This window comes from Gorilla gorilla, chromosome 12, assembly GCF_029281585.2.
Source record: "Gorilla gorilla gorilla isolate KB3781 chromosome 12, NHGRI_mGorGor1-v2.1_pri, whole genome shotgun sequence".
In the NCBI taxonomy this organism is placed as follows: domain Eukaryota; kingdom Metazoa; phylum Chordata; class Mammalia; order Primates; family Hominidae; genus Gorilla; species Gorilla gorilla.
Window position 1 is genome coordinate 68,545,653 of NC_073236.2, and position 19,338 is coordinate 68,564,990.

General features: G+C 38.9%; 1 protein-coding gene across 3 annotated transcripts in view; it reads left to right on the forward strand.

Moving 5' to 3' along the window:
• The window catches only part of PAIP2B (poly(A) binding protein interacting protein 2B), a 44,126-nt gene that overhangs the window by 18,461 nt on the left and 6,327 nt on the right, over nt 1-19,338 (forward strand). For all 3 annotated transcript variants that reach the window (XM_004029390.5, XM_019020969.4, XM_019020970.4), the window contains 2 exons: nt 6,069-6,217; nt 18,364-18,540. In XM_004029390.5, the coding sequence (XP_004029439.1) occupies nt 6,080-6,217; nt 18,364-18,540 (315 nt within the window). In that variant the 5' untranslated portion in view covers nt 6,069-6,079. The remainder of the gene's footprint in view (nt 1-6,068; nt 6,218-18,363; nt 18,541-19,338) is intronic.

Consider the following 19,338-nt stretch of genomic DNA (forward strand, 5'->3'; position numbering starts at 1 on the left):
AGGTCCTTAATTATATATACAAACACCTTTTTTTCCAAATAAGGTAGCCTTCACAGATTCCATGGATTAGGACATGGACATATTTTTGGGGGGGCTACCATTTAATCCAAATCAAGAAAATACAGAACACTGGGTTCTGTATTTTCTTGATTTCTGTGATGTCACACTCTTCTGATTGTCTTCTCAACTCTCTGGGTTCTTCTCAGTTTCCTTTTCATGTTGCCTTCCTCCTCTACTTGACTTTTTTTTTTGGGGGGGTGAAATGGAGTCTCGCTCCATCACCCAGTCTGGAGTGCGATGGCGCGAACTCAGCTTACTACAACCTCCATCTCCCAGGTCCAAGTGATTTTCCTGCCTCAGCCTCCGAGTAGCTGGGATTACTGGCATGTACCACCACACTCAGCTAATTTTTGTATTTTTAGTAGGGATGGGGTTTCACCATGTTGGCCAGGCTGGTCTCGAACTCCTGACCTCAAGTGATCCACCTCCCTCGGCCTCCCAAAGTGTTGGGATTACAGGTGTGAGCCACAGTGCCCGGCTTCTACCTGACTTTTTAAAATGTTCACACACATCAGTGCTGGGTCATGGGCCCTCTTCTCATCTCACTTTGCATTTTCTCCATAGGCAGTATCTTCTATTCCTATGACTTCAGTTACCAATTATATAAACGACTACTCCAACTTCCTATATTTAGGCAGACTTCTCCTATTCTTGGTGCATACAGCCAACCTACTTAACGTCACCATTTCAGTGTTTCAGAAGCACTGCAAATTTAACATGTCCAAAATAGAACTCATCACCTTTTTTACCCCCACACCCCTATCACCACCCAAGAAAAGTTTGCCCTTCCCACAGAGTTCCTTAGCTCAGTGAATGACATTACCATCCACCCAGTTGCTTGTGCCAAAATTATCCTTGATATTTCCCTCACTCTGACTCCCCACATCTAGTTCATCACCAAAAACCTCCTAAAATAGTTTTGGAGTCTACCTCCTTTCTTCTTACTGCCATCATCTTAGTTCAAGCAGCTACCCTTTTTTCATCTGGATTGGAGCAATAGCTGCCTTACCAGTCTCTCATTATTAACTCTCAGTCTCTGCAATCCATTTTCCACATGGCAGCCTGAGTGATCTCAAAATATGTCGAATCATGCTATGGTGCATTATAAGGAGAGAACTCCTTATAATGGCTTCTATTATTTAGGATGAAATCCAAAATCCTTCATGTGGTCTCTTAAGGTCCCGAATGATCTGATCTGGCCCCACCTGCCTCTCCAACCTCATCTCTCTTCCTTGTCATTCTCCGGCTATATACGTACCTACCTTCTTGTAGTTCCCGAAAATTCCCTCCTGCCTTTGATTCATTGTACGTCATTTTCTGTCTCCTCCCTATTGCTAGTAAGCTTACATTCTTTAGGTATCAATGAAAATGTTTCTTGCTCAGGGAAACCTTTCTGAACCATCCCCCTCTCCTGGACTAGATTGGGCCCCCTGTTGTTTTCTAATAGTCCCTTTTATAGCATGGATCATTATTTTTAACTATTTTCTTGTCTCTCTCCTGAGAGAATGTAAATATCACCAGGGCAAGGGCTGTGTACCCTATCAAAGCAAGAGTCAAGCCCAGTGCCTCAGCACAGAGGGTCAGTAGGCACTCAGATATTAATGAGTGAATAGATTTAATGATCTTAGTTGTTAAGATGTAGCTGAGAGAAAGCAAAACCCGAATCATGTGGCAGAATATTTGAGATAAAATTTAAAGCTGTCATCCACCATATTTACTTTTTAAAATGGTATTAACCAGACTGAAGGAAGTAATGAAACTGTAGGAAACAAAATAGGAGGGAGTAGTTTTTATTTCAGTTGTTCAGTAGACTTTTTCCAGGTAATTCAGTCAAAAGTCCTAAGTAATCTTAGCAAACTGTTATCATAGGCACATTGCAGGTTTGTAACTTCTGAAAAATATTATTTAAGTTCAAAGAATAGCTAGTTTTTGGCATAAGCATGTTGGATCTGAAAGTTGTGGGTGTTTAAAGTGTTAAACTGATGAAGCATGTATCCTTGAAATATCCTAGATACATTAAAAGTCCTGGAGTTCTTTCTAACTTGGAACAGAAGTCCCTATTTCAAGCCACATATTTTAGACACAAATATGTCTTGACCCTTGACCATGATAGTGCCAACTCAAATGCTTGGCAGGCCTTAGCACCCCTGTATTGACTATTAACAGGGTTGTGAGCTTTCCCATTTTCAGCCAAAGTGACAACTGTTATTTCTTATTTTCAGCATGTTTGACATGTGTATAAGAGGGAAAGTGGGGTGAAGGGGAAATAAGTTGCAAATTGTTCTTAGATTTCAAGATGCAATATAGTCACAGACCAGACACAAACTCCTTTATCTACTGTTGAGGTCTAATTCTTAAAGAACTGCTTCTCAAGCAGTGACCTATTTCAAATTGCACATTTGTCTTCTTGATAGATAAAAAGATGTTGTGACATAGTGGTTTGTGTGGCAGAGTTAATTGCCAGTGTTTATTGAATACCTGTATAAGCTATTGTTAGGTGACAACTTTCCCCAAAGATTAGCAGGTTAAAACAACTAATATTTATTATTTCATAATTTCTGTGCATCAGGAATCTGGGAGTAGCTTAGCAGGGTGCCTGTGCTTGAGACTCTTACAAAGTTGCAGTCAATCTGTCATCTGGGGCTGCTATCTCATCTGAAGGCTTGACTGGGAGGAAAATGCACTTCTAAGCTCACTTACATGATGGTTCATTTCCTCTCCCATGAGCCTCTCTGTAATGTAACTCACAACATGGCAGCCATTCAGCCTCTTAACCCGATTTATGTAACCAAGCATTCCTCCCATCTCTGGAAGCTTTGGGCATATTTTCTTTGTCCTCACTACACTAGACTTTCATCCTTGGTGTGGATGAGGATCAAGTGAAATAATGAATGTGAAATGGTGAAATGGAATGACTAGAGAAACACAGTGCTCAAGCATGGACCGTGAGCTGGGGAAGAGCTGGAAACAGAGAATGTTACATGAAACTGGGAGCAGGAACTTCAGGGACGTTAAGGGTGATGATCCTGTCTTCCCTTGTGTCTTCCCCAAGTTGGAAACATCCAAATGCCTTCCCTAGGAGTTACCAGTCTCCAACAAAAATCTCCCTATTGCCACCTAGCTAGTAAAGCCAGGGCACATTAAGCACCAGTTCACTCACACCCAATAGGCCCACAAAACAATGTTGTTCTTGAACTATGTGCCTTAAAGTGTGGGTATGAAAGTGCTTTATTAATTTTTAAACAGTATAAAAATTAAGTTGTTGGAATGCTGCTGTTTGGAAACACCAAACTTTCTAATTGTGTGGAAAACACAGGTTGAATAGTACAAAATACAAATCAACACTGTATAATATTGTAAGAGAATCACTTGCCTAGTATTGACAATACCATATCAGTGTTTTTAACTTCTGTGAAGTATTTGCGTTAAGTTCATTAACAGTTTTTGTAGATTTTATGGTAATTCCCCACTCCCTTTCTCATGAATAAGCACATCCTGGAATTTGCTATCTGTGTTCCACCTTGCTCTTGAATTAGAAGGGTTTTTTTTTTCTTTCTTTCTTCCTTTGCCTTCCCTTTCTCTTTTGCCTTACAATCATGTACACTCAGGACTTATTTTTTGGGCACAGGAAGATTTTTTTTTAAAAAACTGAACTCTGATTTCTGATTCTCTATAGTGATTTTCCATATTGGTGGTGAGAAATCAGTGTGCTAGTTGCAAACAACTGCCAAATCTTTGGAAATAATAGTACAGTATATCTTGCTACCCAGCAAGGTTCAGGACCTTTAAGAGTCTCTGTGCTCTTACTTACAGGGCAAATACAGTTGCCCTGGCATTTAGAACAGACTTGCTTCTATCATTGTTATGCTACAGATGGAAGTGGTAAAAATAAAGAACTGGTTTCTTTCCCTCTATAGCTTATGAAATTATTATTATGGATCTGTATTTGGAATAGACATTGATTTCTTTTGTTTCTATTTAAAATATGTTAAGCAGATATATTTCATATTAGTAGCCTTATTTAAACCTACAGTGGTTTAAATGGGTTCTATTTTAAATGAATTCTTTTAGAACTATGTACTACTGAGTTGTTTTTCCATCTATTCTTTACTCTTCACAATTTTACCTTGTCTTTTTAGAATATTACATTTCTAATATCCATAACAGGTTAGGAAATTGCAAAACAAAACAAACAAAAAATAAAAACAAAAAACCTTTAAAGAGAACTAAGAAAGAATATTTTACTGTATCCAGAAACAGAAAATAACTTATTCACAAGTGTTGCCAAGATGGAAACAACCCCTGGGAAATAATTTGTTATAGAAACTTAAAGAAGCCCCAAGGAAGGTGGGAGTCGGGGTAGAGATGGAGTCAAGGTTGAAGAGAGATGAGTTAGAGAGGGAAAGTTGCCTAAATACAATTAAGCCTCAGCTATTTATGGAACTCATAATATTGTGGTGAGTTACAAAATCTATAAAACTCAATCTTGCTTGTCAGGAATTAAGAATCTAATTGGAAGGAGAAAAATTATGCATATCAAACAACAATTAAGTAGTGTTAATGCTGTACTAAGTACAGAAGGGAAGCAGTGAATAAATAGTGAAGGAAAGTAGTGAATGAAGACTGGAATGATTTTTGAGGAATTGTTAAGATTTAGATGAATAACAGAAAAAGATGTATTCTAAATGATAGCAAAAAACATCAAAATGGGTTTGTTTAGAAGCCAAAATAAACAATTTTATGTACATACAATTTTACGAAGCTGTAGACAGAAACATATATATGAGCTAGAAAAAAATTAAGGCCGGCAAAAATTGCCATAAAAAATTAAATATAATGAATAACATATTTATTTTAGTTATAAACTTTCATTTAAATTATTTTATAAAAAATAAAAATTATAACAAATATAATAAATGTTTTTACAAAAGATAAGGAAAAGATATATACCCCAATAGAAAAATGGGCAAAGTACTTTAGCAGTAAAATTACAGAATAAGAAATATAAATGGCCAGTAAACATATCTTAAGATAATCAGCCTCAGTAAAAATTAAGGAAATGTAAAAAAATGCAAGTTTTATGAGATTGGCAATGGTTTAGAAAATGATAATACTCATGAATGTTGGGAAACGGGCACTTCCACACCACTGGTGGGAATTTAAATTCTTATAGTAGTGTGGCAATGCCAAGAGCCTTAGAAAAGAGAGCATACTCTCCAATGTAACAGCTCTATTTCTAGGAGATAAAAAGAAATAATTAGAAAAGAAGACCTTTATAAAGCAGAACCTTTATAAACAGAAACATTGGAAACACCCCCAAAAGATGGTATGGCTATGTTATTAAACAACATAGGAATGAGAAAAAGCAAATGATGGGGCATCTTGTATCACATGATCCTATTACTATTGAGAATGGATGTGTGTGTATGTTTGTGTATACACAAACATATGGGAATTCAGGAAGGTTATATGCGCAACATTGTTAATTGTTCTTAACTCTGGATGGCTGGACAACAGGTGGCTTTTGTTTTTTCCTTTTTGCTTATCAATATGATAAACATGTATTTTTTAAAATACATTTTAAAGAAAAACAGCTTGAGAAATAGAATAAGGAGTAGGTGCTTACAATGTTCATTAAGAATGCATTTTCACTGTTTCAATGTTAAGGAAGCTGTAATGATCTTGACTAGGTTCCAGGACCTACAGAAATTTGGCATGGGAAGATTCCTACCCCTCCCACCCCTGTCCCACCTGCCTAGAAAGACTAAGTGAGCCTAAGTGTTAATAGACATCTTTTCTTTTAACTCTTAAATAATTGTACATCTGTCTAGTTGATAACTGCAGGATATGGATGGTTTTATAAGAGTTACAGACTAAGTTTCTGTTTATCTATAGTTAAAATCTTTGACTTAGAATTTCAGAAGCTTCTGACAGAATCTGCATGTTTTAGGTCTCTACATTTCCTTTATCCTTATATTCATTTTATCTTTTCTTTTGCTTCTCTTTAGGTTCCATCATAATGAATGGATCCAATATGGCAAATACATCACCCAGTGTAAAATCCAAAGAGGACCAGGGGTTAAGTGGGCACGATGAAAAGGAAAACCCATTTGCAGAGTACATGTGGATGGAGAATGAAGAGGATTTCAACAGACAGGTAAAGAAAGAACTGGAAAAGTGGAAGATTGATGATACATGTAACTCAACAGCTATAATATTTTACTGCCAGTTTATTACAAAAGAAATGGATACAGTTAGCTTTAGAATAACTTAAAAATTAATTGGTGGGGGGCCTCATCTGGAATGACCAAGAAACATCTTCATCTGGTAAGAGACCAGAGTGATAGTACCTTGGAGGAAGATATTTATATTTTTCTTACCATGTTGATTAAAAGAGGAAACAAATATCAGACTAATTAGTTGATATCTGAACATCCTCACATGAGAGCCCATGTATAACCAAATAGATTTGCATATACTCCACACTCTGATATGCCTTCTAAGTGTAGTTCACATTACACAGTAACTACTGCAGAGGGTCCCTGCCCTCAGCCTTGTTCTGGCTAGATTTGTTTATGACATTTCTCTCAGCAACTGTAGACCATTCTAGAATATTCCCAGAATTTAAATCAAACAAGACTCTTCTCAATCTTAGAGGATTGACATAAAACCCTTGTACCAAACCATGGTAGCTGAGGTCCTTTATCCTGCCCTGATTCTGCCTTTAATCCTAGGAAGCCCAGTGGTTCTATAACTCTCTGTAGTGATCAATGTGAAATTAATCACTTGAACAGTGGAGCACTAAAAAACAGAATGGTAGTGAGGTTGTTTTTCTATACTTTGTAGTTTGTTGCTTTCACTTGCTTATAGGAAATGTGATACTCTGCATTTCATTTTGAAAATAAATGAAGACATAAAAGAAGTTTAAGGCCAGGCATTGTGGCTCATGCCTGTAATCCCAGCACTTTGGGAGGCCAAGGCGGGCAGATCACTTGAAGTCAGGAGTTCAAGACCTGCCTGGACAACATGGTAAAACCTCATCTCTACTAAAAATACAAAAAATAGCTGGGCATGGTGGCACCCTCCTATAATCCCAGCTACTTGGGAGGCTGAGGCACAAGAATTGCTTAAACCAATAGGTGGAGGTTGCAGTGAGCCAATCGCACCACTGCACTCCAGCCTGGGCTACAGAGCAAGACTCTGTCTCAAAAAAAAAAAAAAAAAAAAAAAAAGATTAAGAACTCTCACTGAAGGTAAATATGTTTTCCATGGGATTTTAGAACAGTCGTGTTTGGCATTTTTGTTGACCTAATGGTTTCACTCTTCCTTTATCCAGCCTCTGAATGAAATATATGTTGTTGAAAACATAAAACAATTTTCACTAGCTTTGTTAACACTCACTGACATGCTCTTAACCTCAGTGATCAGGATTGCACCAGAGCTATTAGAAGCCAGATGTCTGAGCTGTGGGTCAGCTGTGCACTCCTACATTCAAGAGTTTAGCAAACTCAGAGACAAGGTACATGGAAAAGTGCTGGAAAGCTAGGGGCTTGCAGAGACACACATACACATTCACACACACACACACACACACACACACACACCCCACACACACACAAAGAGATTGAGGAAAGACAGTTGAGAAGCTTTAAAAATTGTAACTTTTTTTCTGGAGATCTAGGTAAGCAATGACAGATATATGCATGGCAGCTTCCAATATTGCAGTAAATACCAGGCCTTAAGAAGGGCTGAGCAGATAAACAATTGTTTGCTCAAATTCCCCCAACCCTAATGTTTTACAGGTAATACTAGCTTGGCAACATAATTTTGGGTTTTTTTGTTGTTTTTTGTTTGTTTGTTTGTGGAGGTGGAGTCTCACTCTGTAACCCAGGCGGGAGTGCAGTGGCTCAATCTCGGCTCACTGCAACCTCCACAGTCCAGGCTCAAACCATTGTCTTGCCTTAGCCTCCTGAGTAGCTGGGACTACAGGCATGTGTCACCATCCCTGGCAAATTTTTGCATTTTTAGTAGAGATGGGGTTTCGCCATGTTGGCTAGGCTAGTCTTAAACTCCTGGCCTCAAGTGATCTGCCTGTCTCAGCCTCCCAAAGTGCTGGGATTACAGGCGTGAGCCACCGTGCCTGGCCTGGCAACATAATTTTGAAACTGTTATATGATTTCAGGTCATAAGAGTAAGTATTTCAGAGAAGCCTTCTTTATCCTTCATTTGGGAGCAGGAGGGTTTAGGAATCTGGGATATGGTTGATGTCAGTTCTTTCTGAACACCTGTATACTACTCTGTTACACTATGGTGTGCTGTACAGTTTTTACCACTGCCAACCCCAATTCCATTACTAGCATAGTTTTCATGGTAATTCAGAAGTGGTTTTGCATACCATGTACCTTGAGTTGGATCTTAAGGAGTAGAAACTGGTTTCTAGCTAGCAACCCTGATATAATGTCTTCTGACTTTCTAATAAAATATCTAACAAAACATAGAATAAGATGAAAACAGCTTACAACCCCCCAAACTCGGAGTGACATTCATTGGTCTTTTGAAAAGATTTTCATTGACTGTGAGGCTGATAGAAGCGGATTGAAATGTAGTTTTGGGGGGAAAAAGGATTAAGTCTCAAGAAAAGTAGTGGGACTTTTATTTTAAAGTAACTCAGGAAAGAAGAAGTAAGACCTAACATACTAGTTATAATTGTGAATGGCTTATATCCTCCAACACCCACACACATACAAAACTTTTTAAGAAATGGGGTCTTGCTATGTTGCCCAGGCTGGACTTGAACCGCTAGGCACAAGTGGTCCTCTCACTACAGCCTCTTGATTAGCTGTGACTACAGGCATGTGTCACAGTGCCTGGCTAGAATTTTTAAGAGAGAAGATAGGTGGTGGGCACCTTTAGTCCCAGCTACTTGGGAGGCTGAGGCAGGAGAATGGCGTGAACTCAGGAGGCGGAGCTTGCGGTGAGCTGAGATCGCGCCACTGTACTCCAGCCTGGGCGACAGAGTAAGACTCCGTCTCAAAAAAAAAAAAGGACGCAGTTGGGTTAAGGGGGAAAAAAAAGGGAGAAGTGTAATTATATGCAACTTGCAACATACACTCTCACTGGCTATTCAGGCCACAGAAAAAGATGGAAAATGCTTAGTGAATTGTAAAATCTTATAGGTCATTTCTAACTAGTTTTTTTTTTTTTTTTTTTTTTTACTCTAAGCTTCTGTCATTTTCCCGTTGGGTGTCTATTAAGTAAAAATCAGGGTAGATATATTCTGAAATGTCAACAATATTCATTACGTGTGAGTGTTGAGATTAAGGGGGCTTTTTTTTCCTTCCAATTTGGTTTTCTTAGTTCTGATTTCCCAACTCATATGCAAAGAAAATGGATTACTTCCACAATAAGGGAAACAGGTTCACATGTAAAGAACCTAAAAGAGAAACATCTGAATTAAAATGCTTCAGAAAAGGAAAACAAAATAATGAAGATAGAAAATATCAGGAAATTTCAAACACGAAGCAATATAAGTACTGGATAAAGTGGAAATTGAAGGGAAAAAACAGTTCTCTCAAACCCTGCTACTGCTTTATCAACTAAGTTGATTATGTAATATTCTAAATCCTTCGTTGTCATTTCCACAGTGTTCAGAATATGAATAGGAACAAAGATCATCAAGATTCAGGAGGATGGCAAAACCCAGTCCAAGGAAAATAAAAATCATAGTAAAGTGATACAGGAGCTGAAAGACAAAATAGGCAGTAAAAAAAAGAACCTAACAGGTTTGACAGAGCTGAACACAAGAATTTCACAATGCAATCACAAGTATTAACAGCAGAATAAACCAAGCTGAGGAAAGAATCTCAGAACTTGAAGACTGGTTCTCTAAAATAAGACAGGCCAGGCATGGTGGCTCACACCTGTAATCCCAGGACTTTGGGAGGCTGAGGCGGGGATCACCTAAGGTCAGGAGTCAGAGACCAGCCTGGCCAACATGATGAAACCCCATCTCTACTAAAAATACAAAAATTAGCTGGGCCTGGTGGCAGGCACCTGTAATCCCAGCTACTCAGGAGGCTGAGGCAGGAGAATCTCTTGAATCTGGGAAGTGGAGGTTGCAGTGAGCTGAGATCACATCACTGCACTCTAACCTGGGCAACAAGTGTGAAACTGCATCTCAAAAAAATTAAATAAGACAGTCAAAAATAAAGCAAGAAGAATAGAAAGGAATGAACAAAAACCTCCAAGAAGTATGGGATTATGTAAAGAGGACAAATCTATGTATCATTGGCATCCCTGAAAGGGAGGGGAACAAAGTAAATAACTTGAAAGATATATTTCAGGATTGATATGGTTTGGCTCTGTGTCACCACCCAAATCTCATCTTGTAGCTCCCATAATTCCCATGTGTTGTGGGAGGGACCTGGTGGGAGATGACTGAATTATGAGGGTGAGTCTTTCCGTGCTATTCTCATGATAGTGAATTGGTCTCACGAGATTTGATGGTTTTAAAAACGGGAGTTTTCCTGCACAAGCTCTCTCTCTTTGCTTGCCGCCATCCATGTAAGATGTGACTTGCTCCTCCTTACTTTTTACCTTCTGCCATAATTGTGAGGCCTCCCCAGCCACATGAAACTATAAGTTCAGTAAACCTTCTTTTTTAAATTGCCCAGTCTTGGATATGTCTTTATCAGCAGTGTGAAAACAGACTAATACAAGGATACCATCCATGAAAACTTCCCCAACCATGTTAGAGAGACCAACAGTCAAATTCAGAAAATACAGAGAACTCCTGCAAGATTCCACACAAGAAGATCATTCCCAAGACACATAATCATCAGACTTTCCAAGGTCAAAATGAAAGAACATTAAAGACAGCTAGAGAGAAAGGGTAGGTCACCTACAAAGAGATCCCTATCAGGCTAACAGCAGACCTCTTGGCTGAAACTCTATAAGCCAGAAGAGACTGGGGGACTATATTTAACATTCTTAGAGTAAAAAAATCTTCAACCAAGAATTTATATCCAGCCAAACTAAGCTTCTTAAATGAAGGAAAAATAAGATCCTTTTCAGATAAGCAAATGTTGAGGGACTTCATTACTACTAAACTTGCCTTACAGGAGACCTTGAAAAGAGCACTAAATATAGAAAGGAAAGACCACTACCAGCTAATATAAAAACCCACTTAACCACACAGACCAGTGTCACTGTAAAACAACCACACAAACAGGCCAACATAATAACCAGCAAACAGCACAATGACAGGATCAAATCCACACATATCAATACCAACATTGAATGTAAATGGGCTAAATGCCTCACTTAAAAGGCACAGAGTGGCAAGCTGGGTAAAAAAGCAAGACCCAATAGCATGCTGTCTTCAAGAAACCCATCTCACACATAATGACACTCATAGGCTCAAAATAAAGGGATGGAGAGAAATCTACCAAGCAAATGGAAAACAGAAAAAAGCAGGGGTTGCAATCCTAATTTCAGACAAAACAGATTTTAAACCAACAAAGATAAAAAAAGACAAGGGAAGGACATTACATAATGGTAAAGGGTTCAATTCAGCAAGAAGACCTAACTTTCCTAAATACATATGCACACAACATAGGAGCACCCAGATTCATAAAGCAAGTTCTTTATGAATCTGGGTGCAAAAAGACATAGACACCCACATAATATTAATAATGTGAGACTTCTATACTCCACTGACAATATTAGATCATTGAAGCAGAAAATTAACTAAGATATACAGGACCTAAATTCACCATTGGAACAAATGGGTCTGCTAGACCTTTACAGAAGTCTCCACCCAAAAACAACAGAGTATACATTAATCTCATTGCCACATGGTACACACTTTAAAATTGACCACATAATTGGACATAAAACAATCCTCAACAAGTGTAAAAGAACCGAAATCATACCAAACACACTCTTGGACCACAGCACAATAAAAATAGAAGTCAACACAATGAAAATAAAACCATACAATTACATGGAAATTAAACAACATACTCCTGAATGACTTTCAGGTAAATAATGAAATTGAGGCAGAAATCAAGTTATTTGAAAATAAGGAGAACAAAGATACAACATACCAGAATCTCTGGGACATAGCTAAGGCAGTGTTAAGAGGGAAATTCATAGCACTAAATGCCCACCTCACAAAGTGATAAAAGATCTCAAATTAACAACCTAACATCACAACTGAAAGAATTAGACAAGCAAGAGCAAATCAACCCCAAAGCTAGCAGAAGACGAGAAATAACAAAAATCAGAGATGAACTGAAGAAAACTGAGACATGAAAAACCATTTAAGAGATCAGCGAATCCAGGAGTTGGTTTTTTGAAAAAAGTTAATGAAATAGGCCAGGCGTGGTGGCTCATGCCTATAGTCCCAGCACTTAGGGAGGCTGAGGTGGGCAGATCACTTGAGGTCAGGAGTTTGAGACCAGCCTGGCCAACATGTTGAAACCCATCTCTACTAAAAATGCAAAAATTAGCCAGGCATGGTGGCATGTGCCTGTAATCCCAGCTGCATGGGAGGCTGAGGCAGGAGAATGCATGAACCCAGGAGGCAGATGTTGCAGGGAGCTGAGATTGCACCACTGCACTCCAGCCTGGGTGACAGAGCGAGACTTCATCTCAAGAAAAAAACTAATGAAATAGGCTAGTAGCTGCAGTAATTAAGAAGAAAATAGAGAAGATCCAAATAAACACAATTAGAAATGACAAAGGGAATGTTACTACTGACCCCACAGAAATAAAAACAACCATCAAAAACTACTACAAGCACTACACACATGAACTAGAAAACCTAGGAGAAATGGATAAATTCCTGGACACATAAACCCTCCCAAGACTGAGCTAGGAAGAAATTGATTCCCTGAACTGACTAATAATGAGCTCTGAAATTGTATCAGTAATAAATAGCTTACCAACCAAAAAAGCCCAGGACATGATGGACTCACAGCCAAATTCTACCAGACATACAAAGAAGAGCTGGTACCATTCCTACAGAAACTATTCTAAAAAATTGAGGAGGAGGGATTTCTCCCCAACTCATTCTACAAGGCCAGCATCATCCTGATACCAAAACCTAGTAGAGACACAACAAAACAAGAAAACTTCAGGGCAATATCCTTGATGAACATTGAATCCTCAACAAAATACTTGCAAACCAAATTCAGCAGCACATCAAAAAGCTAATCCACAATGATTAAGTAGGCTTCATCCCCGGGATGCCAGGTTGGTTCAACATGCAAACATCAATAAATGTGATTCATCATGTAAACAGAATTAAAGATAAAAGCCACATGATTATCTGAATAGAAGCAGAAAAGTCTTTTGATAAAATTCAACATTGCTTCATGTTTAAAACTCTCAATAAACTAGGTATTGAAGGAATATACCTCAAAATAATAAGAGTCATCTATGACAAACCCACAGCCAACGTTATACTGAATGAGCAAAAGCTGGAAGCATTCCCCTTGAAAACCAGTACAAGACAAGGATGCCCTCTCTCACCACTTACATTCAACATAGTATTGGAAGTCCTAGCTGGAGCAATCAGGCAAGATAAAGGGCATCCAAATAGGAAGAGAGGAAGTCATACTATATCTGTTTGCAGACAACATGATTCTATATCTAGAAAACTCCATAGTCTCAGCCCAAAAGCTCCTTTAGCTGATAAATAACTTCAGCAAAGTTGCAGAATACAAAATCAATGTACAAAAATCACTAGCATTCCTATACACCAACAACCACCAAACTGAGAGCCAAATCAGAAAGGCAATCCCATTCACAGTTGCCACACACACACACACACACACACACACAACCTAGGAATACAGCTAACCAGGGAGGTAAAAGATCTCTACAATGAGAATTTCAAAACACTGCTCAAACAAATCAGAGAAGATACAAACAAATGGAAAAACATCCCATGCTCATGGATAGGAAGAATCAATATCATTAAAATGGCTATACTGCCCAAAGCAGTTTACAGATTCAATGCTATTCCTATCAAACTACCAATGACATTCTTCACAAAACTAGAAAAAAATATTTCAAAATTTATATGGAACCTAAAAAGTGCACGAATAGCCAAGGCAATCATAAGTAAAAAGAACAAAGCTGAGGGTATCACGTTACCTGACATCAAACTATACTACAAGTCTACAGTGACCAAAATAGCATGGTACTGGTACAAAAGCAGGCACATAAACCAGTGGAACAGAACAGAGACCCCAGAAATGAGACCACACATCTACATCTGATCTTTGACAAAGCTGACAAAAACAAGCACTAGGGAAAAGACTCCCTGTTTAATAAATGGTGCTGGGATAACTGGCTAGCCATATGCAGAAGTTTGAAGCTGGACCCCTTCCTTACACCACATACAAAAATAAACTCAAGATGGATTAAAGACAAATGTAAAACCCAAAACTTTTTTTTTTTTTTTTGAGACAGAGTCTTGCTCTGTAGCCCAGGCTGGAGTACTCACTGCAAGCTCCGCCTCCCGGATTCTCACCATTCTCCTGCCTCAGCCTCCAGAGTAGCTGGGACTACAGGTGCCTGCCACCATACCCGGCTAATTTTTTGTATTATTTAGCAGAGAAGGGGTTTCACTGTGTTGGCCAGGATGGTCTCAATCTACTAACCTCATGATCTGCCTGCCTCAGCCTCCTAAAGTGCTGGGATTACAGGCGGAGCCACTGCACCTGGCTAAAACCCAAAACTATAAAAACCCTGGAAGACAACCTAGGCAATACCATCCTGGACATAGGAATGGGCAAAGATTTAATGGTGAAGACACCAAAAGCAATTGCAACAAAAGCCAAAATTGACATATGAGATCTAAATAACTTAAGAGCTTCTGTACAGCAAAAGAAACTATCAACAGAGTAAACAGACAACCTACAGAAAGGGAGGAAATATTTGCATACTATGCATATGACAAAGGTCTGATATCAAGCATCTATAAGGAACTTAAATTTACAAGAGAAAAACAACCCCATTAAAAAGTGGGCAAAGGACATGAACAGACACCTCTCAAAAGGAAGACATACATACAGCCAACAAGTATATGAGAAAAAGCTCAATATTACTGATCATTAGAGAAATGCGAGTCAAAACCACCATGAGATACAATTTCACACCAGTCAGAATGGCTATTACTAAAAAGTAAAAAAAAAAAAAAAAAAAAAAAAAAACACACATGCTGGTGAGGTTGTGGAGAAAAGGGAAGGCTTATACAATGTTGGTAGGAGTGTAAATTACTTCAGCCATTGTGGAAAGCAGTATGGCGATTCCTCAAAGAGCTAAAAGTAAAACTACCATTCAACCCAGCAATCCCATTACTGGTTGTAGACCCAGAGGAATGTAAAGCATTCTACCATAAAGACACATGTACACAAATGTTCATTGCAGCACTGTTCACAATAGCAAAGACATGGAATCAACTAAATGCCCATTTATCAGTGACAGACTGGATAAAGAAAATGTGGCACATATACACCGTGGAATATTACGCAGCCATAAAAAATAATGAGATTACGTCCTTTGCAGGAACATGGATGGAGTTGCAGGCTATCATCCTTAGCAAACTAACACAGGAACAGGAAACCAAACTCTACATGTTCTCACTTATAAGTAGGAGCTAAATGATAAGAATTTATGAACACAAGGAACAACAGACACTGGGGTCTACTTGAGGGGGGAGGGTGGGAGGAGAGAGAGGAGCAGAATAGGTAACTATTGGGTACTGAGCTTAATACCTGGTGATACGATAATATGTACAACAAACCCCTGTGACATGTGTTTATGTAACCTTCACGTGTACTTCAAACCTAAAATTAAAAAAAAGTAACATCAAAGATTACTGATTACAGAGCACTATAACAGATATAATAATAATGAAAAAGTTTGAAAAATTGAGAGAATTACCAAAATGTGACACAGACATTGAGCACATGCTGTTGATAAAAAGGCACCAATAGGCTTGCCTGATGCAAGGTTGCCACAAACCTTCAATTCGTAAAAAAAAAAAAAAAATGCAGTATCTATGAAGCAAAATACAGCAAAATGCAATAAAATGTGTGCCCATATATAATATTTTTCATTAATCATACGTGGTTAAGTCCAGTTCCTAAAAATCTAGTTTCTGCTCTCCTTTTGCAGTGTTTTCATGGAAAATTTGTGTTAATGGGAAAAGGTGAGGAAATTTATTTTATGAAAGAAAGTTGTTTTGGTCTAATGCCCTGTGTTATTGGGTGTAGATTTGTGGGAAACAGCAGCTATATGCAGACAGGTCAGCATGGCATGCCTCAAATGGGGACTCGGGATTGGCAGGATGTGAGTCTGAAATAGAGAAGTACATGAGGTGAGTGTTGGCTAGACTACTTCAGCAAAGATTCAGCAGTAACGCATTGTTTTATATCTGTGAGATTAACAGTCCAAGGTAAGCATTCTGGATAGACAAGTGATCTGGTGCCCACTTGGTCCCTTCCACGGTATTGCTCTGCCACCCCCAGGGCATATATCAGCTGCGTGGCTGAGGGAAAACTGGGAAGTCCAGCAGCTAGGAAAGGGAGAGCACCAAAGGCCATGGCAAGGGGTCTTCTTTTAACCAAGGGATGCCAAAGTGTCCATGTCCCTTGTGGGAACATTTTGTGATGAATAGTCACTTGGCCATATACAGCATGTAAGGTGACAAATGTGATTTTAACTGAACAGCCTGGTGCTCTGGGAAGAAGGAAACAAGTTTAAAGGGGACAGACAGCAGTTTCCACCTAATGTGGCTCTGTCGGGATCTGTGTGAATTGCACGTAGCATGTTTCTGTTACACCTCTGTGCCCAGCAACCATTTTCATTGGTTGTGCCAGTGAACAGGGGTAAATTTAATAAGAGCTAGCATGCTGTTATGCTCTTGTAGAGTCAGGGCAGCTCTTAAATGGTCATGTTACATCTTGTGGCATGAGAATATTTTATTAAGCACTTGATAACTGTCTAGTTTTCACATGTGGGTAATTGTAGTGTTCAAATACTTTTCTTAAGTCTCACTACCAGTAACTTTTCCTCTGAATTCATTAGGTAATTGTATATTCCAATTTGGGAAATTATTTTTTGCCTGACCTCATTTCTGGTGGTGGTGCTAGTGAGCTGTGAATCTGTCACCAGGCAGCCTGCAGGAAAGGGATGCCAAACATGAAGCAAGAGGCCTATCAAAGACACTGAAATCTGCAGAGTGAACCACACTCTATACTAAGAGTTAACAATGTCTGCAAAGCAGTGTAAAATATCCTAGATAATATATTGCTTTAGTTTAGGGCAATGTTTAAGAAATGCAGAATTGTTTGAATATTCATATATTTCATCTTTTGAAAGAATACTACATTGATTATGTAATTTTCTAGTGGTATGCCAAAAAGTGTTCTTTATGTCTTCCTAATGTTCTGAAAGTATTTTTCTCCCTTGAGGCTTTCCTTACCCAAAAAATGGCCAGAAGCTGAGAGCATTGGCTTTGATTTTATCTCCACTAGCCAGGTCATGAACTAGTTATATACTTGCAGTATCTTTTTCATATTTCTTATAAAATGGGAAATTTAAGAAGGGTTACTTTGTAACAAGACTGAGAAAAGAATTTTAGGCTCTAAAATGATTTTCCATGATATCTGTATCACCTATTAGAGATCGTAGAACATCTGCGGAGACCTTGAATTTCTGTTACTGTGAATAACTATTTTCTTAGTCTTATTAGTGATAGAATTTGGTTGAGAAAAAATAAAAATTATGTTATCTCTAGCTAGTCATTAGGCGCACTGAATCCTTAGATCCCTTGGACCTCATGTAAGATCATAAAATCTTTTTTTTTATTTTTTAATTTTTTAAAGAATCGGGGTCTCATTCTGTTGCCCAGACTGAAGTGCAGCGGAGCAGTCTTGGCTCAATGAAGCCTTGACCTCCTGCATTCAAGTGATCCTCCAGCCTCAGTCTCCCAAGTAGCTGAGACTACAGGCACACACCACTATGCCTGGCTAATTTTAAAATTTTTTTTGTAGAGGCAGCGTCATGCTATGTTGCTCAGGCTGGTCTCAGACCTCCTAGCCTCAAGCAATCCTCCTGCCTCAGCCTCCCAAATTGCTGGGATTACAGTTGTGAGCCACCACACCCAGCTCAAGATCATTCTTAATTGCAGAGTAATACCTTCTGAAGGAAAGAGGTGGAGGAAAAACTGGAAGGGGTAAGCCTTGCTGTGACAGTAAGTCTGAGCTGCTCCCCTTTGCTTGCTAGGTGGAGGAGGAACTGCAGGAGCAAGACTTCTTGGACCGCTGCTTCCAAGAGATGCTGGATGAAGAAGACCAAGACTGGTTTATTCCATCACGAGACCTGCCTCAGGCCATGGGACAGTTGCAACAGCAGTTAAATGGACTGTCAGTCAGTGAAGGTCATGATTCTGAAGATATTTTGGTAAGAGCCATATGTAGTTCCCCAGGTTATGTAGTGAAAAGAATATAGGATTTGGAATGACAGACTTTCTTTCCAGCCCTACAACCCTCAACAAGTCTGGAGCCCTGTGAGCTGTTGTTTCTTTGCTCGTTTTATGGGCATTATTAATAAGGGGTGCATTAAAGATGCATTGCTCCTCATAAAGCACTATAAAACATTACTGTTGCCAGCATCACGAGCTTTTTACTTGCCAAGATTGGACGCCACCAACCTTTACTTTCTAATGGGCTCTTCAAAGTAGAATTGGGATTAAGGATAACAATTTGAACACTGAAGAAGTTTCTTCTCAAATATCATTTGCTGCTATTCTTCTCTTTTACTGTCCCTCAAATCTGTATTTAATATACTTCTAAATGATTCTGTTATAAAAATTAGCTGTTCATTTTGGAAGAAATGTACTCCTGAGAGGTCATTTTCTCCACTTAGAATTAGAAAACCAGATAAATTAATTTCCTGCCTTTCATATTTATGTAACATCAGAAGTCTGTGAGCAGGCTGGGCACGGTGGCTCACGCCTATAATCTCAGCACTTTGGGAGGCTGAGGCGGGTGGATCACCTGAGGTCTGGAGTTCGAGACCAGCCTGGCCAACATGGCAAAACCCCATATCTACTAAAAAAATACAAAAATTAGCCAGGCATGGTGGTGCGCACCTGTAGTCCCAGCTTGGAAGGCTAAAAGCAGGAGAATTGCTTGAACCTGGGAGGCAGAGGGAGGCGGAGTTTGCAGTGAGCCAAGATTGCACCACTGCACTCCAGCC